The sequence below is a fragment of the Teleopsis dalmanni genome, chromosome X (genome assembly GCF_002237135.1).
Source record: "Teleopsis dalmanni isolate 2A chromosome X, ASM223713v2, whole genome shotgun sequence".
NCBI classification, from domain to species: Eukaryota; Metazoa; Arthropoda; class Insecta; order Diptera; family Diopsidae; genus Teleopsis; species Teleopsis dalmanni.
In genome coordinates this window covers 43,731,460-43,757,592 of record NC_051848.1, presented here as the reverse complement: position 1 = coordinate 43,757,592, position 26,133 = coordinate 43,731,460, and the positions used below count along the sequence as shown (strand labels likewise).

The following is a 26,133-nucleotide window of genomic DNA, read 5'->3' as shown; positions in this document are numbered from 1 at the left end:
CTACAGAAACTGTTGTACCTCGAGTAACCGAAACATTCACATCTCCATACGAAGTAAGAACAACAACACTACCTAGTTCTTCACAAACTACTACTGAGAAATTCAAAGAGTCTACATTGACTCCGATATTCACCGAAGGTTTTGGACCCAAAGATGCTTATACTACAATCGCATATGTAACTGATACAGAATCTCCAATCTCTACTTTGACACCTACAACAACTTCTTTTAATTTGACACAATTTTGTTCGACTGACTTTGACTGCGCATTTGATGAAGTCTGCTTAGGTAAGCTTTGTACAAGACTATGCGCATATGACTTGGATTTATGCGATAAATACAAACCCATGTTCCAAATTTGCCGTACTATAAATCACACAGCTATGTGCTTTTGCGATATTGCCGCAGATATTAATACTCCAGGTTGTCACGTTATAGCAGGTAACTTGAATGCATTTATACAGATTTGTAAGATCAACGTGTCATAGAATGAAATGATATTTGGTATTTTGGTTTAAGACGACGCCCAGTACTGCAAACAAAAACACCGTATGACTTGGTGAATTGTGTTGCAGCTTTCATAAAGAAAGCGTCAGATATCTTCTACATCTTTTTATTATGGCGGCAAAGTTTATATGTTATCAATTTTTTTTCCTCTCTGGCAAAAAAAAAATTTATAAGCAAAAAGTAATCATTCATGTTGATTTCTTTAAGAGAACTCGTTAGAAGTTTCTAAAATAAGAAAAGCTTGAAAGATGAAGGCTTTTGCATGCTACTGTGATAACTTTGCCGCAATTCTATTTCGGGTACTTTATAACTCTATGTGTCTTCCTATATGTTTTGCACCCCCACTTGCACATGACAATATGGTGAACTTTCTCATTCATTAAATGTTGACGTTTTTACGCTATTTTTACAGGAAAGCCTCGTATCATATGCAGAGCCATTACAAGCTCTGCGAATGCATGTTAATTGACGTTTACTCTTTGATTTTAAGTACGAACTCACTTGTGTTGCCTGTTTTTCTATGTGAACGATCTCATGTAGTTTTATGTTTACATCATGCTCTTTTACTCTTTTACTCTTCAATTCTCTTATTCATACTACTTACGCAAAAAGGACGAACTCTACATTTTTCTTCCTTTTCATTGCAAAGCATGTCTGTGTTTTTATGTGTTTACCTCTCGTACACTCACTTCCAGGCTCTAAAGGATATACGTAAAAAATGGATTGAACTCTCCCTAATGCTGAGACATCTCTATTTTTCGAATATGTTTTTGGCTACACAATTTTTTGTTTTCTTCTCACGCAGTGTTGCATGAAAATACAACATACCTAAATCGTTGCTATTCGTATATGTAATATATGTAATATATGTAAAATATGTAAAATAAGTAATATATTGTAATATTTACTATATGTTTAAATGGATCTGATATGACATATTGGATGACGTAAATAGCATTATGGCATAATGCATACAACATAAACATCCAGTTCGTTGTATATATTTATGTGTATATATTTTTTAACAAATGTAAATACTTGTATGTAAAAGACTGAGTACTTTTAGCTCTAGTAATTGTAAAGGTGATTGGTCTCTATTTGTAGTCCTTATATATTTTTTGTAGAAAATTGTTTACATAAATATTTTGTATTTGGTATTTTGTGATATATATATATAACATATATATATATATATATGTAATTTAATTAAATTGAACGCATGCCTTAAAGCTTTTAGCTTCTCTACTAACAAATTGTATTGTAGCTGTAGTACTGTTGAGATATTTAACCTGCATGTTTCTATTGCCTTTTCTGGTTTTAAAACATGTTTCAACAAACCGAAAAGACGACCAACTTAATAATAACTAATAATATAATAATGAGCATATTTCAAACTGAAATAAAGCTGAAATAAAGCCGAGAATTTTGTTTGATTTCTTGACTTTTAATCATATTTACTCTAATTTTAATAATAATTTTATTCTAAACTCAAATCAGTTTCAACTTTATTAACAATGATTAATTTTCTCATTTTCAAAATACAATTTGCATTTTTGAAATCAATTAGAAATTGGTTGTGCATCCAGCGATGAATGTCCCTCTCAACGGGCCTGTGTTAATACTATTTGCGTTGATCCCTGCTCGTACTCAAGTCCTTGTGGTCACGATCAAGAGTGTCAAGTTCTCGATCATCAGCCAGTATGTTCCAAAGGTATGTAGAATAACTTTATTTTATAAGTAATAAATTTCTAACATATAATTATTAAAAGTAAATAAAATAATTAAAAATTATTTAAAACTACAAAAATTAAAAATAATTTAGAACTACAATAATTAAAAATAAGTTGAAACTAACTAAAAATAATTATACTTAAAATAAAAGTAATTGTTAAAAACAATTAAATTTATATCTTTAATATAAATTATTTTGTAAGTCAAATTGAGGTATAGTTTAGTTGCTTTCACATCGGTCGAAAAATCTTAATTATATTTAATATTATATATAATGTAATAAAAAACATGATTTTCTTTAAAACAGAATTGAGAATAACATTTTAAGGCAAAGTTAACAAATAACCGAAATCTGATAACTATTATAATAAATATTTGCATTTATATATAGCTGTGGTTTATGCGTTCTTTAGAATAATTACATTACATAGTTGTTGTTGTTTGAAAGAAAACAATAAAGTTAATTTAAAAAATAAAAATAAAATAAATTAGGACAATAACAAGTAAAATATTTGACTTGCTTGAGAAACATGCTAGAGAGTATTTCAAATTTGATAAGTTCAAATAGGTCTTCAAAGAGCCTAGAATTTGCGAAGCTTAGAAATTGTGTACAGACAGCTTGTAATAAATATACAACAACATTTGTCAGTCTTTTTTGCTTTATTGCATTACTAGTTATCACAATAGTACTATATATCATTTTTAAAGAATTGTAGTTTTAAGTATTACAATGGTAAGAAGCGTTCCTATGTAAATAAGACTTTTTATAAATAAGAATAAAATAATAATTCCTCGGTCACTGTCCTAATGCAGTGTTTACACGATCTAAAAATATGTTGAATAAGTATTTTAAAATCGTCTGCCAAGATATCGTCCACTTATCGCTTTCTTTTCATCTGCAAATTTATTTTTCCAAGAAAATAAAAATCGCACGGTGTTGCATTAGATGAATATGGGGAGTGATTGATCGATTGATTTTTTGTACTTTTGAATGCACTTTATTAATATATATTATACATATATATTATATATTTTAATGAATTTTTATTATTATATTTTCATTCTTTATAATTTTTAGTTTGCGAATGCCAACGAAAATCTGATTGCCACTCTGGCTTTGAATGTGATGGATGTCACTGTCGACAAAGTGAGTATCAAATCATTTTGAATTATGTTTGTCTAGTACACACTATTAAAAATATTTTTTTAATTATGTATAAAATTTTATTCATAATATAACAAAACTATCTTTTATTTTTTTTATATCACAAAATATATTAAATTTTTTATAACATATTATTGAGTTTTTCATGTTTTTTCTAATAATTTTTATTACTTTTAGCCACAGGACGCACTCCTGGTTGTGAACATTGTCCGCAAGGTACTAATTGTGATCCAACTACTGGTGCTTGCATTAAAGGTAAGTTTTAAATTTTTATTTATACGCATTACCTAACGTTCATCAAAATAAACTAACTAAAATGTTAAAATGCACACTCAACTAAAATAAACTTAACATTTCATTTATTTTTTTTTTTTATGACATTAAATTAAAAAAAAATATCTAAGTTTTATTTCAAAAAGTCTGTACACTCTCACATATTTCACATATTTTTGTAAATAAACTTACAATTTATTCATTTTTGTATATATTTTTCTCCATAACACAAACAAATATATATACATGTATATCCTCCGATGTAAATATTATAGCTAAGGTATCAGTAACAAACACTACCAATATAACAACTACATCTAACCCACTCACCACTGATGAAACTACTATTACCACTACCGAAAGAGTATACGATATTGTAACTACTAGAAGCACTACTATGCACACAATAACGTCTGATACTAACACTGTACCAAGCACAACGGAGTATACTACTATCAGTTTAGATACAACAACAAAAACTGGGCCTCCAAAGGGCTATAGAGATGGTGAAAATAATATAACTGATAGTACTCCAGGTGATTTTATAACAACAACAGCTGGTACAACAACAAGCACTGGTATAACCACTACTACTATAGTTACCAGTGCTAGTAATACAACTAGTTCTATAACTACCACAGCCAATACCACAACCCGTGGTGAAGGTATTAAAGGCTCTTCCGATGCAAGAACGACAACACCAAAAATGAAAACTACACGCATTGATACATCAAACGAATTTGATTATAATATGACAACAATGTTGACAACAACACAACGTTATGATGCTTCAACATTTCCAGTACTCGTTGTCACTGATGGAATGAAACCAATAGAGACAACAACAATAATCACTGATAAGGATATGGTTACAAATGGTGAACCCACAACAACTATATTCCCTGTTTTAAAGCCAAAGACTACAACATTAATTGAAGTACCGACTGTGTCTGGTACAACTCAATCAATTTACGACATGATTGAACCACTTACAACAACACAAACCCCTGAAACGATCAGTATGATAAACACCACTAGCCAATCCATCACAACCACTACCGATATCACAATTATTAACACTTGTACAGAACATACTAATTGCGCTTCTAATCAATTGTGCGTAATGGGTACTTGTCGCAAAAAATGTCTGCCTGACGATAAAAGCGACATTGGCTGTGTAAAAGGTATAATTTTAATCCAATAATACAATCATAGTAATAGGTATAAATAAATCTAATAAAATACCATCTATTCAATACTTAATGATAACATAAATTCTTCGTTCTTTTGTAAATAAAATTTCTCAAACCTCATTTATATCTGCAAATCTGCACATATAGTTTTATTCAAAAATTCATTTATATTAAGAATTATCTATCTAAAAAAATCAAACCTTTCTTTTAATATTCATTATACTAATCCTCATGTTATGAAAAGTTATATTAAATTTACTTCCTTATCTATATTTGAAGCAGCATCTTTTGTATATGATTTCCAATAAAAGTTAGTCTGTGTTCCTAGTCTGTGTAGATGAAACTCTATGAGTACGTGCAAGTCCAACGTTATATGATATTTAGATAAATGAGTTGTATGGTTATATTTTATCAGACGAACATTATTCTAGTCTTAGTATTATTCGTTATTATTTTTAATAAGAAAATCGATTTTTATTAAATTAAAACGTTTCTTTCAATTCGAGTTATAGAGAGAGGAGGTAAAGAATGCAGATTTATAGCTTTAAAACAATCTAAATTAATTTTAGATAACTACAATTGCAAAAGATTTAAATTTTGGATTTAGAATATTAATCAATCTATTAACTGCCCGCATAAAACTCTAGAGATATCCGTTAACTTAGTTTGTGGTCCAGTGATATACAGTAGAAAAAAGTATTTATAATTATACTTAATATCAAATACTGAACTAGCCAGCCTAGTTATAGCCGACATTCTTGAATCTATTAAACAACACAATTGTATAAGATTAGAGTATACCCTGTATATTATGGTAGTATTAATATATACTCTATATTAACAGAAGGCAGTATAAGAGAGCATTTGGTCATAGTACTACATTAACATCATAGTTTAATTATGTTATATTATTAACTACTTTCAAGTCTTGTAAATAGCATTTATTTTCATAAATTTTAAAAGAAAACTATTAAATCAGTTATATTGCATGACTCTAACAACTTGGATAATGCATAAGTACTATATATTATTGATAGGTTTTGTACATTTTTATAGTACAGTTAAAAATTTAAATTACCTAGATTTATTTACCCTTGTATTTTGAGTTACCCTCTGATGAAGTAGTTCTAATAACACTCATATTTCTTTTTTCCTTTAAGATAGTAAATAATTTGCATTCCTATCATATATGGTAATATCAACTCTGGTATCTTGTCGTCTTATTGATGTAAAATAAAATACATTATCTTCGAAGCACATACTGTCTAACAAAACGAATATATAAGTCGTTGATTGTATATTTATATATATATATATATAATAGAAAATAATTATTAACGTGTACATAGTAATTTTAAAATATCAAATACTTAATTACGAATTCATTTCTATTTTAATTTAAAATAAATTTACATATATTCTAATATAATATTAACCTAATATGTCATACAATAACAATTAATTTTTAACAAGTAGAACCACCAGGCACACCAAAGAGACCTGAACCATGTCATTCAAATAACGAATGTATTGAAAGCGAAGCATGCTACATGGGTCTTTGCCAAGATCCGTGTGAGTTCGCCAATATATGCGCACCGACAGCTAAGTGCGTAGCTAAAATGCATCGTCCAATTTGTTCATGTCCAAAAGGACATGAAGGCAATCCGACTATTAAGTGCTCACCTGCCAACAAATCGAGTAAGCAACTAACTCTATTAAAAACACTCATACCTACATAAACATATTTCACAAAGTTAATAAAAAAATAATATATTAAATTAAACTTACAATATAAAATAATCATTCATTTCTTAGAAAATTCCACTTTCTAAATATATATCTTTATATCTACATTAGTTGAATGTACACACGATTCCGATTGCACTGTAACGGAAGCCTGCATCAATGAACGCTGCCAACATCCTTGCGATGCTCATAACCCTTGTGCCCAAAATGCTGTTTGCATAAACACCAATCACGTTGCGGACTGCAGTTGTGTAGATGGTTATCAAGGGAACGCTTTTGTGGGATGCCAGCCAGGTATTAATTCATTTTAATAGAATTCTCTATATACCATATATATATACACACTTATCCGTATGAGTAATTCAATAGTTACACAATCATTATATTACTATATATATAATACACTTTATAAAATCTAATATGCTAATTTCTTTGCTTGTCCTTTTTAAACACTGTAAAAAATTTTACTCACAACTCACGTGTATAAAATGTGTACTTTTCTTCGCAATACTCAACAATACCAATGCTATTTGCATAAAAATAAACCAACACACAATGATTTATAAATACACACAAATCAACTTCCCCAATCACTGTTTTGTCACAACTACCCAACAAAACACTGCAACAAACAGAAATTCAACACACCGCAGTATGTCAATATAACGAGGATTGTCCACCAACCAAATTATGTGACCGTCTTAATCGTCGTTGCATTAATCCCTGTCAAGAAGACTCATGTGGCGAAAATGCTGAATGTGTGCCTGTTAATCACGGCATTGAGTGCCGTTGTTTGCCTGGATTCCTAGGCAATGCATATATTGAATGCAGTCAAGTGCACGGTTGCCGTTCGGACTCAGAGTGTGATAGCAGTGAGGCATGTATTAATGGAAAATGCTCATCTCCTTGTCGCTGTGGAGCTTATGCACTTTGTGATATAGTTAACCACCGTGGTATATGCAAATGTCCTGCGGGTTATGCAGGCGATCCAAAAATATCATGCAGTCCACCATCGAACCCATGCGAGCCCAATCCCTGTGGTGTTAATGCTTTATGCGAACTTGATAATGGCAATCCAATTTGCTATTGCCCGAAAGGTTTAACTGGAAATCCATTCAAAAACTGCAGTAAGTAAAATCATTTACCATGGTTTTAATATTATTGATACAATTGGAGTTAAGAAAAATCCTATGTTCTTAGTCAGTTAGTAATATTTAGAATAACAAATTTAATGAAATAATTCACCTTATCTCTTAATTAAATTTTTAATGAGTTGCATTTAAATTTCTTAGCTCCAAATGATAAACTAAGAATATAAGTTTATTAATTAAATTTATAAATTGCATGTATCTTATACATAGTCACTTTTTAAATTATTATACGAAATAATTTTGTACTTTCAGTTCCTGAAGGAGATGAATGCTCACCTAATCCATGTGGGCCCAATTCCGGATGCCGTTTAGTGAATAGTGCGCCTATATGTTTCTGTTTACCAGAATATGAAGGTCAACCACCCAATATTCCATGTGAACTTCCAAGTAATCCTTGTGACCCTTCACCATGCGGTCCAAATACACAATGTGCTGTGTTAAGCAATGGATTTTCTAAATGCACGTGCTTGCCAGGTTATGTTGAAAGTCCAAACACAATTCGAGGTTGCATAGAGCCTGTAAATCCATGCGATCCCAATCCATGTGGATTGGGTGCAGTGTGCGATTCTTCCCGCAATCCAGTTTGCTTCTGCCCTGATAATAAAATTGGCAATCCGTTTAGAATATGCGAGAAACCGCCAGTGACTATTGAACTTTGTAAGCCAGGTCCTTGTGGTCGTAATGCTGATTGTTATGTAGCATCTAATCGCGAAGAATGTTATTGTCGTCCTGGCTATATAGGTGATCCTTATGAGGGTTGTCGCGAACCAACGCGGACTGTATGTGAACCGAATCCATGCGGCCCAAATGCACAATGTGTGATATCAGCTAGCGGACAAAGTTCTTGTATATGTCCAGATGGTTTATTTGGTGAACCATCATCAGTAATCGGTTGTCATGGTTATGAGTGTCAAATTGATGCTGATTGTCCCCGTGATAAGGCTTGTATGGGATTTAAATGCTATGATCCATGTCCAGGTGCTTGCGGCCCAGGTGCAAATTGTCGTGTTGAAGAACATCATCCAGTGTGCTCATGCAATGCTGGACTAACTGGCAATCCCGGTGTACGCTGTTATGCTTTAGATGTGCCGAAAAAACCAACTCGAAATCCTTGTATACCTAGTCCATGTGGTATAAACAGCGAATGCAAATTGCTTAATAATCGAGCAGTATGTTCTTGTTTACCCGGTTACTTAGGAGATCCACAATCCGGATGCCACCCAGAATGTGACATAAATTCTGATTGCAGTCAATCACAATCTTGTATTAATCACAAATGTATTGACCCATGTGGCGGTACTATATGTGGAATTAACGCCATTTGCAATGTCAGACAACATACACCAATTTGTACATGTTTAGATGGATTTACTGGTGACGCATTTTTGCAATGTGTTGCGATTGGTGTACTTAAAAATGTTTCACGTGACCCATGTACACCTTCTCCGTGCGGGCCAAATGATGTTTGCTCAATTTATGACGATGGTGTTGCGCTCTGTGATCCATGCTTTGGGCCTAATGCTCAGCAGAATCCTCGTTGCCGCCCGGAATGCTTATCTAATTCGGACTGTCCTTTCGATAGAGCTTGTTTGGGACAGCGTTGTCTGGATCCATGTCCCGGCTCTTGTGGTCATAATGCTATATGTAATGTATACGAACACAATCCAATTTGTAGTTGCCCACAAGGTTTATATGGTAATCCATATGAACATTGCTCATTACCGTCACCAGTTATACCAACTCCATCTCCAAGTTGTGAAAAATTACGTTGTGGTGCTAATGCTGAGTGTAAAAAGCATGGAAGTTCGTTAGCTTGCGTATGTCGTAAAGGATACTTTGGCGATCCTTTCATTGGCTGTCGACCAGAATGTGTTTTAAATACAGACTGTCCAGTAGACAAATCATGCGTGAATTCAAAATGTGTAGACGCATGTGTTGGTGTTTGTGGTATAAATGCTGTTTGTCATGTTGTTAATCACTCTCCAGTTTGTATATGCTCTGAAGGTTATACTGGTAATGCTTTCTTAGCATGCAACCCATATTACTTGCCACCAACAAAGACACCAAGCAAAAAGCCAATTAACCCTTGCAACCCATCCCCATGTGGTCCTAATTCTCGTTGCCTAGCATCAAATGACGGGTCTGCTGCTTGTTCTTGTTTGCCGAATTTCAAAGGGGCGCCGCCAGTTTGTCAACCAGAGTGCGTTGTTAGTTCAGAATGTGTTCTGAATAGAGCTTGCATTAACAATCGATGTGCAGACCCTTGTCCTGGAACATGTGGCGTAGGGGCACGTTGCGAAGTTTTAAATCACAATGTTATCTGTTCATGCGAACAAGGTTTTGAAGGAGATCCATTCGTTTCATGTTCACGAATACCAATGATTACTGACGAACAGCCACGTAAACCAGAAAATCCATGTGTACCTTCACCTTGTGGTCCCAATTCTATTTGTCAAATAAAGCAAGGTCGACCAGTTTGCTCTTGTATTGCCAATTACGTCGGTAGCCCACCATACTGCAGACCTGAATGCACATTAAATAGTCAATGCTCAGCCGATAAAGCTTGCATTCAGGAGAAATGTCAAAGTCCTTGTACTGATACATGTGGACACAATGCACGTTGTACAGTTATTGCACATTCTGCGCACTGTAGCTGTGAACTAGGCTATGAAGGTGATGCATTTGTGGGATGCTCAAAGGTTGAAGAAAGTAAGTTTATAATCAAATGTTATATATATGTTATCACAACTTACTATTTCCTTTTTTAGAAACTCATGATCGCATTGACCCATGCTATCCAAGTCCATGTGGGGAAAATGCTGTGTGTGCTGAACGCAATGGTGCAGCACGGTGTACATGTATTGAACCATACATTGGTGATCCATATACAACTGGATGTCGACCTGAATGTGTTTACAACTCGGAATGTTCCTCTGCATTAGCTTGCATTAAGCAACACTGTCGAGATCCTTGTATCGGCACTTGTGGCACTAACGCCGAGTGTACTGTGGTTAATCATGTACCTACTTGTAGTTGTGCATATGGTTTTGAAGGCAATCCATTTGTTGGCTGTAAGAAGGAAATTTACCGTAAGTTCAAATTCAAAACAATCAAAATGTTTAATAATAAATATAAAATGCAGCAATCGGACCATTAACACCATGTGAACCTAGCCCATGTGGACCTAATAGCATATGTCGCATTGTTGACGGTCGTCCAACTTGCTCATGTCAAGTAGGCTACTTCGGTGCTCCACCAACGTGCCGACCTGAGTGTGTTGTTAGCTCCGAGTGTAACCAAAACTTGGCTTGTATTAATCAAAAATGTGTCGATCCGTGCATAGATACGTGCGGATTCAATGCGAAATGCGATGTTGTTAATCATAATCCAATTTGTACATGCCCTGTTGATTTCGTGGGCGACCCATTCGAGCAATGCATGCCAAAACGTAAGTATTTCACACGAATATAAAATAATATTTACATAATAATAATTTATTTCTTTACAACAACAGAACCAGAACGTAAGGTAAATCCATGTATTCCCAGCCCATGTGGACCAAATGCTGAATGTCGTGTAGTTGATAATCGTTCCGCATGTAATTGCGCACCTGGCATGTTTGGAGCTCCACCAAATTGTAGACCGGAATGTGTTATACATCAAGATTGCCCATCTCATCGGGCTTGCATTCGTCAACGCTGCGAAGATCCTTGTGTAGGTGCATGTGGATTTAATGCCATTTGCAGTTCCCAAAATCATAAACCTATTTGTTCTTGCATTGAGGGTCATGAAGGTGATCCCTATGCGGGCTGTAATATGCGTCAAAGTGAGTACATTTTGCATTTTCAATTATGTAAACTAAAGAATATTTCATTTTGTTTGGGTAAGAATATACCCTTACGTGTTGATATGTATTAATATTTTTGATCTCTTTCAGTATATTGGTTATTGGTATATGTTAAAATGTTAACTCTTTTCTATTAAAGTATTTATTGCATGAATTATTGTTATGTATATAGTTATTTATGTATATTTCAAATTTTGCTATATATTTGCGATGTTATTAGCTTTACTTTATTATGAAACATATCTATGGTAATTTCTATCACTGCTATCATATCTATCATATTTAGTCGTGGTGCCTGATATACCAAGTGATCCATGTATCCCTTCACCTTGCGGTTCCAATGCCATTTGCAGCAAGCGTAATGGTGCTGGTTCATGTAAATGCATGCAAAATTACTACGGCGATCCATATATCAATTGCAGTCCAGAATGTATACAAAATAGTGAATGTCCGCATACCAAATCGTGTATCAATATGAAATGTGTTGATCCATGCATTAATTTATGTGGTATAAATGCTGTTTGTCGCGTTACAAATCATATACCTGTATGCAATTGTAATACCGGTTACATTGGTAATCCAATGCGTATTTGTCATGAAAAACCATCAAGTAGGTTAACGTTATTTATAATGAAACACAGAAATATAGAAAATAACTCTTCTCAATAGACATGTACTTACCAATACCAAAAGATCCTTGTCGACCATCACCTTGTGGTCTGTTTAGTATCTGTCGTATTGCCAACAATCGCCCAGTTTGCTCTTGTTTACCTGATTATATTGGCAGCCCCCCCAATTGCAAACCTGAATGTGTTATAAGTTCAGAGTGTCCTTCAAATAGAGCTTGTGTTAATCAACGATGCATTGACCCATGCCCAGGTACATGTGGACATAATGCAATATGCCGCGTAACGAATCACTCACCGATATGTAGCTGCAATGATGGCTATGAAGGCGATCCATTTCAACAGTGTTGGCCAGAAAGAAGTATGATTATATCAATAATGTAACAGTCCATTAAATAAACATGCGTACAACAATTTTTCAGAACCACCGCCAACAATTTCCAACGAGCCTATAGTACCTAAAAATCCCTGTATTCCCACACCATGTGGCCCTAACTCGCAATGTCAAGTGTCAAATGTAGGCGCTGTTTGCTCTTGCATTCCAAACTATGTAGGACGCGCCCCAAATTGTCGCCCAGAATGCACAATAAGTACTGAATGCGCAGCAAATATGGCCTGCATGAATTCACGTTGTGCCAATCCTTGCATTGGCTCTTGTGGTAACAACGCGTTGTGTCATGTAAGTTCCCACGTACCTGTTTGTATGTGCGAACATGGCTATACTGGTGATCCGTTTTCAGGCTGCTATAAAGTTATAAAAAGTATGTAGAATATAGACGAGCCAAAAATAATATGCCAATTCACGAAAGATGTTTTTAAATCCAGATTATATGTATTTGCAGTTTAATTTCTAATTCTAAATATTTTTCAAAATCTTTGCAGTTAACATTAATAGTCAATTGATGCAAGAATATTGCATATATATGATTTTTAAACAGTTCTTTCGAAATGCAGCATATTACATTTGATTATAGTTCTGTCGAGAAAAAATTAGCACGTTAAAATAATACTTACATTTTTTTAGTTCCTGATGAACCTGTTAGACCTTGTCACCCAAGTCCTTGTGGACAAAATGCTATTTGTGAAGAGCGCAATCAAGCGGTTTCATGTAAATGCATACCAGATTATTTCGGTGATCCATATATGGAATGTAGACCAGAGTGTGTTATTAATTTGGATTGTCCAAAGGCACGTGCTTGTATTAACAACAAGTGTGTTGATCCTTGTGTGGGTATGTGTGGACGTAATGCTGAGTGTATTGTATTTAATCATGCACCCAATTGTGAATGTTACGCTGGTTTCACTGGAAATCCAATTATTGGATGTAGTCCAATAATTCAAATACCGCCAATAAGTAAGAATTAAAAATTTTCCTTTTTCGAAAGGAAGTGAAGATGCTTAAGGGTATTCATAACATGATTGCAATAGAATTTAATTGGGATATTTTCAAAATTTAAATTCAATTTGACTCACTCTTCGTTAACTATTTAAAAACGAAACTTGAATGATATTTACAATTGATACAATTTTTCCTTACTTTAATAAAATATGGTGGTTTAACCTTTATCTGTTGAAGTGCTGTTATGAATACCCTAATAACGATTGGTAAATAAAATTAAAACCTAAAGCTGTTTCTTCACTACCTTCCATAATTCACCACCTTTCCAATTCTTGTAAACAAATCAATTTTCTGGACTTTAATAGATGAGCCAATTGTTCCTCATAATCCTTGTCAACCTACCCCTTGTGGACTCTATAGCAACTGCCGAGCTGTTAATGGGCATGCGGTGTGCTCTTGCATACCAAACTATGTGGGTCATCCACCTAATTGTCGACCCGAATGTATTAGCAGTTCTGAATGTGCTCAGGACAAATCTTGCATTAACGAACGCTGTATGAATCCTTGTCCTGGTACGTGCGGAAATAACGCGCTTTGTCGAGTGGTAAATCATAATCCAATCTGCTCATGTAAGCCTGATTTCACGGGTGATCCATTTATACGCTGTATATATGAAGAAAGTAAGAGCCGAAATTCATTCACTATCATTTTTGATTGTTCATAAATGTATAAATCTTGTGTGTGCATGACATTGTTGAGAAAGAGAAAGTTACAAGAGTCAAGTGAACATCACAGGATTTAAACATTGAATCGCTTTTCATTACAAATGGAATTATCATTTTAATCATTAATTTTATAACTTCTTTTGCTTGATTTCTTTTTTATGTTTATTTTTTATTGAACAACATTATTTGTGGTGCATGCTTATTATGGGAAATGTATATACTTAAATATATGTAAAGAGCGTCCTATTATAAGAGTTCCTGAAAATCCATGCATACCATCGCCATGCGGACCGAATTCCGAATGTCGGGTTTCGTCTGCTAATGAGCAACCCGTGTGCTCTTGCTTGACAAATTACATTGGTAGAGCGCCAAATTGCCGACCTGAATGTACTTTGAATTCAGAGTGTCGTGGCAATATGGCATGCATAAATCAACGCTGTCAAAATCCATGCCAGGGTTCATGTGGTTCATTTACGACATGTATTGTAAATAATCATAGACCTATATGTCGTTGCTTGGAAGGTTATACAGGCGATCCATTTTCAGAATGTAGTCCTCAAAGTAAGATAAAAAAAAACGTATTTTTTGCTTTAAAAAATTTGCAATATAATTATCGTAAGAAAAAGTCTACGTATTATTTTTATTGAACTTAAAAATTTCTTTAGTTACTGTGGTGCCAGAAAAAGCTGAACCTTGTAATCCTTCTCCATGTGGAACCAATGCTATATGTAAAGAGCGCAACGGTGTCGGCTCATGCACATGTTTACCCGAGTATACAGGAGATCCGTATACAGAATGCCGACCAGAATGTGTTTTGAACACAGATTGTCCCAAAAATCTTGCTTGTGTTAATAACAAATGCCGCGATCCCTGCCCAGGTGTTTGCGGTGTATCAGCTGAATGTCATGTAATTAATCATGCACCTAGTTGTAGTTGCCCTTCAGGTTATACAGGCAACCCATCAGAATTTTGTCGCGAAGCAACAAAACGTATATAGCCTTTAGACTTTTTAGTTTGATTGTTTGAAAGTATTTATATAACCTTTTACAGAAATAGAACCAGTGCAACCATGCCGTCCCTCTCCTTGTGGTCCATATAGTCAGTGTCGTGAACTAAAAGGACATGCAGTTTGTTCCTGCATTGTCAACTATGTGGGCACACCTCCAAATTGCCGCCCTGAGTGCTCAGTTAGCTCTGAGTGTTCACAAAATCATGCTTGTGTGAATTTACGCTGCGTAGACCCATGCATAGGAACTTGTGGCAATGATGCACTTTGTAAAGTCACAAGTCATAATCCAATTTGTTCTTGCCCACCGGGTTTCACTGGTGATGCATTCATACGCTGCCTACGAATTGAAAGTAAGATTCGGTTTACTATGCAATTGAGCTATTCTGTTTTTACATTTTGCTTCTTAAAATAAATAATGAGAAAATGTTTTGTAAATTAAATTGCTATATTTGCTACAAGTGATGTAAAAACAGGAATGAAGCATATAAACCACATTTGGTACAAAATTAAAAAATTTATTGTTTTGTTTAGAAGAAGAAGAAACGCGCAAACCAACAATCCCAGAAAATCCATGTATACCTAGTCCTTGCGGTCCAAACTCGCAGTGTCGTGTTGTTGGTGAAACTCCTGTTTGCTCATGTTTACCGAACTTTATCGGTCGTGCACCTAATTGTAGACCCGAATGTAGTCTGAATTCCGAATGTCCTGCCGATTTGGCTTGCATTAATGAAAAGTGTAAAGATCCCTGTCCTGGTTCATGTGGTTTCAATGCAATTTGCAATGTTGTGAACCATAAACCAATTTGCATATGTGAGAATGAATATACTGGAGATCCATTTGCTGGATGCAATCCAATGTGTAAGCAACCTTTTTGGCCTGCACTACATACGAAGAGAATTAATAGTACTCTTTGTGTTTTCTTAGCTATAACTGTCCCACCTGAACATTTGACACCTTGTAATCCTTCACCTTGCGGACCTAATGCCGAATGCAAAGAGCGCAGTGGCGCTGGTTCTTGTACATGTTTAACTGGATACTTTGGAGATCCATACAGTGGCTGTCGTCCCGAATGTGTAGTTAATTCTGACTGCTCTCGCGATAAATCCTGTGTTAATAATAAATGCTCCGATCCTTGTCCAGGAGTTTGTGGACTTAATTCCGAATGCCGTGTTAACAATCATGCACCGACATGTCATTGCCTGCAAGGATATACTGGAAATCCTTTAAGTGCATGCCGTGAAATTCCTCAAGTTATTACACCAAGTACGTCCTCACTAACTATCCTAAATGTTATGGACTATGAAAGCATTTAACTTTCATTGTTTACTTGCATATACTACTAACCCCTTTAAGTAGACACAATTAACTCTATCCATTTTATTACATAGCACCAAAAGATGTTAATCCTTGCGTACCCTCTCCATGTGGACCTTATAGTCAGTGTAGAGAAATAAATGACCACGCCGTATGCTCTTGTCAAACGAATTTTATTGGCTCTCCACCTAACTGCCGACCTGAATGCATCGTTAGTTCTGATTGTGCACAAAATCTAGCTTGTCAAAATCAAAAGTGCATTGATCCTTGCCCTGGTACTTGTGGTACTGAAGCACGATGCCAAGTAATAAATCATTATGCTGCATGTTCTTGTCCACCGGGTTATACGGGAGATCCCTTCAATCGATGTACTAGAATTAAATGTAAGCATGTATATTTATGCACTAGTGGATGTCGAGAAAGTAAACATTTTTATTAGTTTCTTAAATCATAGTCTTTGCTCAAACATGGAAAATTACAAACCGAGGCAATATCAAAAAAGTTGATACATTTTCTTTTTTTTATAACAAATTGATAAAAATGGTTACGCTTTATCCACTTTAAATTAATTTGGTTGTTTTTTTGTAAATGCATGTAAATAATTATATATTAACTATCTATTTCTTTCTTTTATTTTATGTTTTTCTTTTATATATACATATGTTTGTTTGCCTGTGTACATTTCTTCAACTACTATTATAACTGTTACCACTATCAATCATCTACTTTACTTCTACCAAAAACTATACACTATATTTCACAACTTGAGTAGTGGACCTACCTTCTGTAGAAAAGACTGGTAATCCGTGTGTACCTTCACCATGTGGACCCAACTCGAAATGCCTCGATGTTGGTGGTTCACCTGCATGTTCCTGCCTGCCAAACTATCTGGGACGTCCACCTAATTGTCGTCCTGAATGCATGAGTAGTTCTGATTGTCCTGCGAATTTGGCATGTATAAATCAAAAATGTTCAAATCCATGTATTGGTGCTTGTGGCATACATTCTTCATGTACTGTTATTAAGCACAACCCTACATGTCAATGCGAAATCGATTACACTGGAGATCCATTCTCCGGTTGTAGCGTTATACAAAAAAGTACAAAATATATTTTAATTATTTTCGACACTATAGTTGTTATTTTAAGGGATTTATTTACAATGTAATTTAATAATAATTCAATAAATAACTGTTTCCATTTAAAACCCTTAAGATAATAACTTCATGTGACTTTCAAATTTTAAGATGCAATATTTAGTATAAACTAATAAATCTTAATTGATATTTCAGTAACACCAACCGAACCTCCTCGTGATCCTTGCAACCCTAGTCCTTGTGGACCTAATGCCGTTTGTCGTGAACGCAATAATGCTGGTTCTTGTTCCTGCTTACCAGAATATTTTGGAGATCCTTACACAGGTTGCCGACCAGAATGTGTACAAAACCCAGATTGTGATCGTTCAAAGGCTTGCATTAATAACAAATGTCAAGATCCGTGCCCAGGTGTTTGTGGCATTAATGCTGAATGTAGAGTACTTATTCATGCACCAAAATGTACTTGCTTTGAAGGCTATACTGGAGACCCGTATTCATCATGTGCAGTAGTTGAAGTTACTACAATAGCCCCATCAAAGCCTTGCCAGCCATCACCATGTGGTCCTTACAGTCAGTGTCGTGAAATGAATGGCCACGCTGTTTGTTCTTGTATTGATGGATATATTGGTGCTCCACCATCATGTAAACCTGAATGTGTTGTTAGTTCTGAATGCCCACAGAATCGCGCCTGTATAAGTCAAAAATGTGATGATCCTTGTCGAGGTGCTTGTGGTAACAGTGCAAGGTGTCAAGTAGTTAACCATAATCCTATTTGTACCTGTCCTCCTGGTATGACAGGAGATCCATTTATAGTATGTACGGAGGCACGGGAAACTCCACGTGATCCACTTAATCCATGTGTACCATCTCCTTGTGGACCCAATTCTTTGTGTCGTGAAATAGCTAACCAAGCTGCCTGCTCATGCCAAACCAATTATGTTGGACGACCACCGAATTGTCGACCTGAATGTACAAATAATGATGAATGCCAAAATCATTTGTCATGTCAAAACGAACGATGCATTGATCCTTGTCCCGGATCTTGTGGTAATAATGCTATCTGCAAAGTTGTTCAACACAATGCTGTATGTTCCTGCATAGACGGTTTTGAAGGAGATCCAATAATAGGGTGTAACGTAATACAGCCTCCTTTACCAAAGCAGCCAGATAGTTCACCTTGTAAGCCATCACCGTGTGGTCCACATGCAGAATGTCGCGAACGAAATGGAGCTGGTGCTTGTTATTGTCATGAAGGTTTTGAGGGCAATGCTTATGACTTGGAACGTGGCTGCAGACGAGAATGTGAAATTAATGATGACTGTGCTTTGTCACAGTCTTGTGTACGGTTTAAATGTGTTGATCCATGTGAAAACATATGTGGTGAATTTGCAATTTGTTCAGTCGAAAATCATGTGCCCACATGTAATTGTCCTTCAGGATATACAGGGGATCCATTCTTCCAATGTAAACCAATTCCAGTTACACCACCATCTATTATAAATCCTTGCGTACCGTCACCATGCGGTCCAAATAGTATTTGCCGCAGTTTAAATGATCGTGCAGTATGTTTATGTCAAACAGGATTCATTAATCAACCACCAAATTGTCGTCCAGAATGCGTTGTTAGTTCAGAGTGTGCTTCCGATCGTGCTTGTGTTAATAAAAAATGTGTCGACCCATGCCAGCATACATGTGGAGCTCGTGCTATTTGCACAACTAAGAATCATAGTCCAATCTGCACATGTCCTCGAGGAATGACAGGCGATCCATTTGTTCAATGCTCGAAAATACGTATGTATTATTTACTTTAGTATATATATATGTAAAGTTAATCATTTTTTCTTACTTTTCAGCTATTGTTATTGAGCCTGAGCCAACTGAACGTCCCCCATCTTGCCTTCCATCTCCTTGTGGACCCAATTCAAAGTGTCAAATCGTTGGTGGAACTCCTGCTTGTTCATGTTTAGCAGATTTTATTGGTGCACCACCAAATTGTCGTCCAGAATGTGTTCTGAATTCAGAATGTGGACCAACTGAAGCATGCATCAATCAGAAATGTCGCGATCCATGCCCAGGTTCTTGCGGTTTTGAAGCAAAATGTCACGTACTTAATCATGTGCCCATCTGTAACTGCATTGATGGCTTCACTGGTGATCCATTTATTCGTTGCAGTCCAATACCAAAAGTTACAGAGAAGCCTAAGGTATCTGATGATCCTTGTGATCCAAACCCTTGTGGTCCAAATGCTGATTGCTTGCGTGGTGAATGCCGCTGTCAAGATAATTATCAAGGTAATCCTTATGATGGTTGTCGACCAGAATGTACTTTATCAGCTGATTGTGCGCGAGATAAGGCTTGTTTGCGTAATAGATGTGTAGATCCTTGTCCTGGAACGTGTGGTCTTAACGCTCTTTGTGAAGTATTAAATCATATTCCATCGTGCTCATGTTTAGATGGTTATGAAGGAGATCCATTTAATAGTTGCAGACCAAAAGAAAAAGAAAAAGACACTCCAACTTTGCCTTGTTCTCCATCACCTTGTGGACCAAATAGTCAGTGTCGAGATGTTGATAATCATCCTGTATGCTCATGTATTAATGGATACGTTGGTGCTCCACCACTATGCCGTCCTGAATGTATTGTATCCAGTGAATGCTCTGCTGTTCAAGCTTGTGTGAATAAGAAATGTGTTGACCCATGCGCTGGAGCTTGTGGCATTAATGCACGTTGTGAAGTTGTTAATCACAGTCCAATTTGCGGTTGTCCACCAAGCAAAACGGGTGATCCATTTAAAAACTGCATAGATATACCTGCTACACCAATAGATCGTGTACCAAATATAGAGAGAGATCCTTGTATCCCATCACCTTGTGGAGCTAACTCTATATGTAAAGCAAGTGCTAGTGGACCATCATGTCAGTGCCTACCAGAATTCTTTGGTTCACCACCAAATTGTCGTCCTGAATGTATTATAAATCCAGACTGTTCGTCTACGCAAGCTTGTATTAACAATAAATGCCGAGATCCTTGCCCAGGCTCTTGTGGTACTAATGCTGAGTGTCGTGTTATCAGCCATACCGTATCATGTTCTTGTCCAATTGGTTTTGCAGGAAATGCATTTGTTCAATGTGTGCAAGTACAAGAACAACCTAAACCTTGCGAACCTTCACCTTGTGGTACAAATGCGGAATGTATTGCACGTAACGAAGCAGCAATTTGTAAATGTTTTAATGATTATATTGGAAATCCCTACGAAAGCTGTCGCCCAGAATGTGTTCTAAGTTCTGATTGTGCCACTGATGAAGCTTGCATCCAGAATAAGTGTAAAGATCCATGTCCTGGTATATGCGGATCAAATGCTCAATGTTATGCAGTTAACCATGTACCAAATTGCGTTTGTATTGAAGGATACACTGGTGATCCGTTCTCAAATTGTCAACGTCAAGTTATACCGACCACTCCACCACCAATTGAAAATCCTTGCCAACCTTCACCATGTGGTCCAAATAGTAAATGTCGTGAAGCTAATAACCTAGCAGTTTGCTCTTGCTTGGAGTCATTCATTGGTGTCCCACCAAACTGTAAACCTGAATGTACCGTTAACGCAGAGTGTCCACAAAACAAAGCATGTCATAAATTTAAATGTGCTAATCCATGCGCCGGCACATGTGGTATTAATGCCAAATGTGAAGTAATTAACCATAATCCCATCTGCAGCTGCCCGTTAGACATGACTGGTGATCCATTTGCACGCTGCTATCCAACTCCGCCAATAAGTACTAAGGAAGTTTCAAAACCAAGGAATCCATGTCTTCCATCACCATGCGGATTATATTCTGAATGCCGAGTAAATGGAGACCAAGCTTCCTGTTCATGCTTACCTACTTATATAGGAGCGCCACCAAACTGTCGTCCGGAATGCATTGTTAACACTGATTGTCCATCAGATTTGTCATGTATTGCAGAAAAATGTCGCAATCCTTGTGAAGGTTCCTGTGGTGTATTATCTGAATGTCGTATACAGAACCATATTGCAATTTGTACTTGCCGCAATGGTTTTACCGGTGATCCATTCACACAATGTGTCGAAGTTATTGAAGTGAAGACGCCTCCAACTCTTTACGAAGATCCATGTGATTTACAACCATGCGGTGCAAATACAGAATGCAATAATGGCATCTGTACCTGCTTAAAAGACTACCAGGGTGATCCAAATATTGGTTGTAGACCAGAATGTACAGTTAGTACTGATTGTTCACCAAATAGAGCGTGCCTCAACAAAAAGTGTGTGGATCCATGTCCAGGCACATGTGGTCAAAATGCAGAATGCAATGTATTAAATCATATACCAATATGCAGTTGTCCAAAAGGATACACTGGTGATCCATTTATTGATTGCCGGCGTGAAGAAATACGCATAGAATCCAAGCCGAAAGATCCTTGCCAACCAAATCCATGTGGTCCAAATAGCATATGCCATACATCTGCACAAGGCGCAGTCTGTGCATGTCAACCGGGTATGCTTGGGTCACCACCAGCTTGTAAACCAGAATGCGTTGTCAGCTCTGAATGTTCATTACAAACCGCTTGTATGCAAAAGAAATGCATAGATCCTTGTCCTGGTGCGTGTGGCCAATATGCAAAATGCCAAGTAATCAATCATAATCCTATTTGTACATGCAACATTGGTTATACGGGTGATCCGTTTACACGTTGCTATCTCGAAGAAAGGAAAGAAGTACAAGAAAATCCGTGCGTACCAACACCATGCGGTCCCAACTCTGAATGCAAAATTGTCGGTGATAGCCCTGCCTGTTCATGTGCAGCAACGTTTATAGGAAAACCACCTAATTGCCGTCCAGAATGTTCAATAAATTCCGAATGCATACCTACAAAAGCATGTATTCGTCAAAGGTGTGGCGATCCCTGTATTGGGTCTTGTGGATTTAATGCACGTTGCACTGTTGCAAATCATATGCCTATTTGCAGTTGTGAAAGCGGTTATACTGGAGATCCATTTACCAGCTGTCAACCCGTTCAAGGTAGGATTTTTTTTGTACTTTTCGTAATATTTATCTTAAAACGTAACCAACCACTTTTATTTATGGAAATACTTTACATCAGTTTTTATCTTTATTATTGTGTGCTATTTAATACCAAAATACGCAGCTTCCTAACAGTATTTTTTATTGAAAATAAAATAATTAAATTAAGATTTCATTATATTTAAATGGTTACGTTTTAATGTGAAACTTTTAAAAGCACCTTTTTGCAAATTTCTTGAGACACTATGTTCGTATTTTTTTTTAAATTTTTTGCATATCTTATAAAATTAATACAAAAATTAATTATGAACTTTTAAAAGTGTAGAATGCAAATCATTTTCAAATCACAGTTTTTATATTTGTGTTCATTTAGTATATTAGACAATGATATTAAAATTTATGTTTTTGTATGTAATGCACAAATCACGAATGGCCTTTGATGGTCAGATTTATATGTTAACACGTTAATCTTGAACAAATATTTGTTAAGAAAATACTGCATATGTCTCTGTTTTTAAGGTTTCACATCTTATAAGTCGCAAATTAGAACTAAAATTATTTAATTAAATAAATTTGAAATATAATTTTATTCATAAGTTTATCTATAAATGCACAATGGTTATTAAAATGGTCACGACCCACAACCCACAGCCTGCAAACAAATGCACTAGAAAATATCTTTACTGTTACTACAATATTTTTCTACTCAATAACCCATTAAATGTAACGATTAGATTATGTTGCTAAAACCAAATTTTTGACAAAGTAATACCATCTTAAATAGGTATTAAATATTGATCCTTTTTATTAATCAGTTGTAAGCTATATAACATATTTCAAGCTTTAGAAAATAATGGAAATAGTCCTTGAAAAAACAGTTAAGTTCGACTATATTACGTACAATCAAATCTTAAGATCTTATTACCATTAAGGTATGAAAAAAGGATAAATATAAATATAAATATAAATATAAATATAAATATAAATATAAATATAAATATAATATATAAATATAAATATAAATATAAATATAAATATAAATATAATAAATATAAATATATAATAATAATAAATATAATATATATAATATAAATATAAATATAATATAAATATATAAATATGAATAAAATTATAAATACAATTAAATAATACAAATACTTTTATTATATAAGAAATATTATTTAGAACATAAACTAATAATAATAGCCTATAGTAACTTACAAACTATAATATATTATATATATAAATAATTTATGTATAAAGTAGTAAATAAACTAAAACATAATTTGGCAAGCAAAAATTAAATTTTTGAATTTGAAATTTCGTCCTTATTACCCATGGACAATAAAAATTTTATTTAATATTATATATATAATAATATAATATAATATATTATTTTAAAAGTAGAGAAGTTCGTTCGTAGGATATAAAAATTATATGGGTTGTTTTGAATCTTTTGTGCATTTATATACAAAATATATATAAAGGTGGAATTTCCTTAATAATAATAAATGTGATTATTTGAATTTAATGCTGTACATTAATATTATTTAATAAATAAATTAGTTCTAATATGCGTTCTTACGTTTTATATTATATTAATATTTACATATAATGAATGACTTTTAGACTTTTCAAGCACATTGCATTGCATAAAGGATAATTTAATAATTGTAAGCTTCACAAATGTAATTAAATAAAGTCCTCGGCAAAATGCAGATTTCAAACGACACATCATTCTGTACGAGTTGTCTGAATGTTATGAGTCTTTGGAAGTGCTTGGGAGGTTATAAAAGTCAACGCTTTTGTATTTTTATTACATATATGCAATAATTGCCTTTTAATAATTGCCTTTACAAATATATAATGCAAACTTGCTTTGTCTAAGCCTTTTGAAAACGCCTTATTACCTAACTTATATATTAAAAATTAGTGTTAAAAAAAGCTTTTTTTACAAACCCGCTTCGTTTATTATTTGGAAAGATTATAATATTATGAAACCAAAAACTCATTGCTAAGTAACCTACCTTTTGTTATAATCAAGTCTGGCCTTATTCTTATTTGATCTGGTCTGGTCTGGTATAGTCTTGTACCTAAAAACTTGACAATATAAAACCCAAAAATGCGCTTTATTGATACTCTAACCAAAAATAACCGTAACTCATGCCCCAAAAAGCAAAAACAAATATGGAATTGAAGTCTTACAAAAAAACTATGTTTTGCATTGAATTTTTTACACAACTTACATTCAAAATTTTTAATAACGACACAAAATCTGCTGAAAACACTTGCTTTTTCTAACGTTTTACCTAATGCCTTGCACCAATGTAGACATGCAGTCTCGTCCGACTGCATGTGTTAAATTTCGATTGTCATCGTTGGATTTTGAAACTGCCTCCTCTAACAATATTTTAATTCTAACAAAAGAACACTCTTAGCTGCTGTAGTTTTAATTATAGTCTTAATTTTAACAATAATGTTTAATATTTAATATAATAAATAAAGATATTATTGAGCAACAATATAAAACAAAGCCTTTTAATTCGATAATGCACTTACACAGTTCTAGCAAACGATTTTACAAATACAATTACACAAATATTTAACACGAACACGTTTGATTACGCAATTGCACATTATATAATAACAACAAAAATAACAAGAGCAAAACACAAAAGCTACAAAGTATAACTGCGATTAACACCAAACCAAATGCACTGTGATGCATTCGTTACTTAACCGTATCTAATCAATGTTGCGAAGTAGAGTTGCTGCTGTTATGCGCTCTAATACCACTACCAATAACACCACGAAAAAAAAAAAAAACAAAAAAAAAAAAAAGAATTGGATTCGCCACACAGTATAATAACATTAAAACCAATTAGAGGTGTGTTTGATACTAATACTTTACACGAGTCGTTCAAATTCTAAAGCTATTGCCTTTTCTTTCTTTCTTTACCTCTCTTTTATTTTTTCAAGCAGTGCGTGTAGAGTACGAGCAAGTAACGCCTTGTGTACCGAATCCTTGCGGATCAAATGCTATTTGTCGAGAACAAAACGGTATTGGCTCATGTCAATGCTTGCCGGAGCATTTCGGAGATCCGTATCAATCGTGTCGTCCAGAGTGTGTATTGAACTCCGATTGTCCATCAAATAAAGCGTGTATGCAAAATAAATGTCGAGATCCATGTCCTGGTGTGTGTGGTACAAACGCTGATTGTAGTGTAACAAATCATATACCCCGTTGTACTTGTCGCATTGGATATATCGGTGCGCCGTACCGACATTGTCATGCAGAGCCCATTAAACGTAAGATAGGAGTGTTTTCTTAATACAATAACTAGTCGAAAATAACATATTTTGTTA

At 34.8% G+C, this 26,133-nt stretch overlaps 1 protein-coding gene across 1 annotated transcript in view; it reads left to right on the top strand.

Moving 5' to 3' along the window:
- The window catches only part of LOC119662554, a 120,269-nt gene that overhangs the window by 60,496 nt on the left and 33,640 nt on the right, over nt 1-26,133 (top strand). The window contains exons 13-38 of the mRNA XM_038072194.1: nt 2,075-2,218; nt 3,317-3,385; nt 3,581-3,658; nt 3,952-4,860; nt 6,346-6,567; nt 6,727-6,909; nt 7,251-7,742; nt 8,019-10,475; nt 10,535-10,855; nt 10,909-11,214; nt 11,281-11,592; nt 11,900-12,223; nt 12,283-12,600; nt 12,662-13,000; nt 13,264-13,593; nt 13,944-14,258; nt 14,541-14,864; nt 14,969-15,292; nt 15,354-15,662; nt 15,844-16,170; nt 16,237-16,575; nt 16,701-17,009; nt 17,399-17,725; nt 17,918-19,513; nt 19,576-22,764; nt 25,750-26,076. Of these exons, the coding sequence (XP_037928122.1) occupies nt 2,075-2,218; nt 3,317-3,385; nt 3,581-3,658; nt 3,952-4,860; nt 6,346-6,567; nt 6,727-6,909; nt 7,251-7,742; nt 8,019-10,475; nt 10,535-10,855; nt 10,909-11,214; nt 11,281-11,592; nt 11,900-12,223; nt 12,283-12,600; nt 12,662-13,000; nt 13,264-13,593; nt 13,944-14,258; nt 14,541-14,864; nt 14,969-15,292; nt 15,354-15,662; nt 15,844-16,170; nt 16,237-16,575; nt 16,701-17,009; nt 17,399-17,725; nt 17,918-19,513; nt 19,576-22,764; nt 25,750-26,076 (14,490 nt within the window). The remainder of the gene's footprint in view (nt 1-2,074; nt 2,219-3,316; nt 3,386-3,580; nt 3,659-3,951; nt 4,861-6,345; nt 6,568-6,726; nt 6,910-7,250; nt 7,743-8,018; nt 10,476-10,534; nt 10,856-10,908; nt 11,215-11,280; nt 11,593-11,899; nt 12,224-12,282; nt 12,601-12,661; nt 13,001-13,263; nt 13,594-13,943; nt 14,259-14,540; nt 14,865-14,968; nt 15,293-15,353; nt 15,663-15,843; nt 16,171-16,236; nt 16,576-16,700; nt 17,010-17,398; nt 17,726-17,917; nt 19,514-19,575; nt 22,765-25,749; nt 26,077-26,133) is intronic.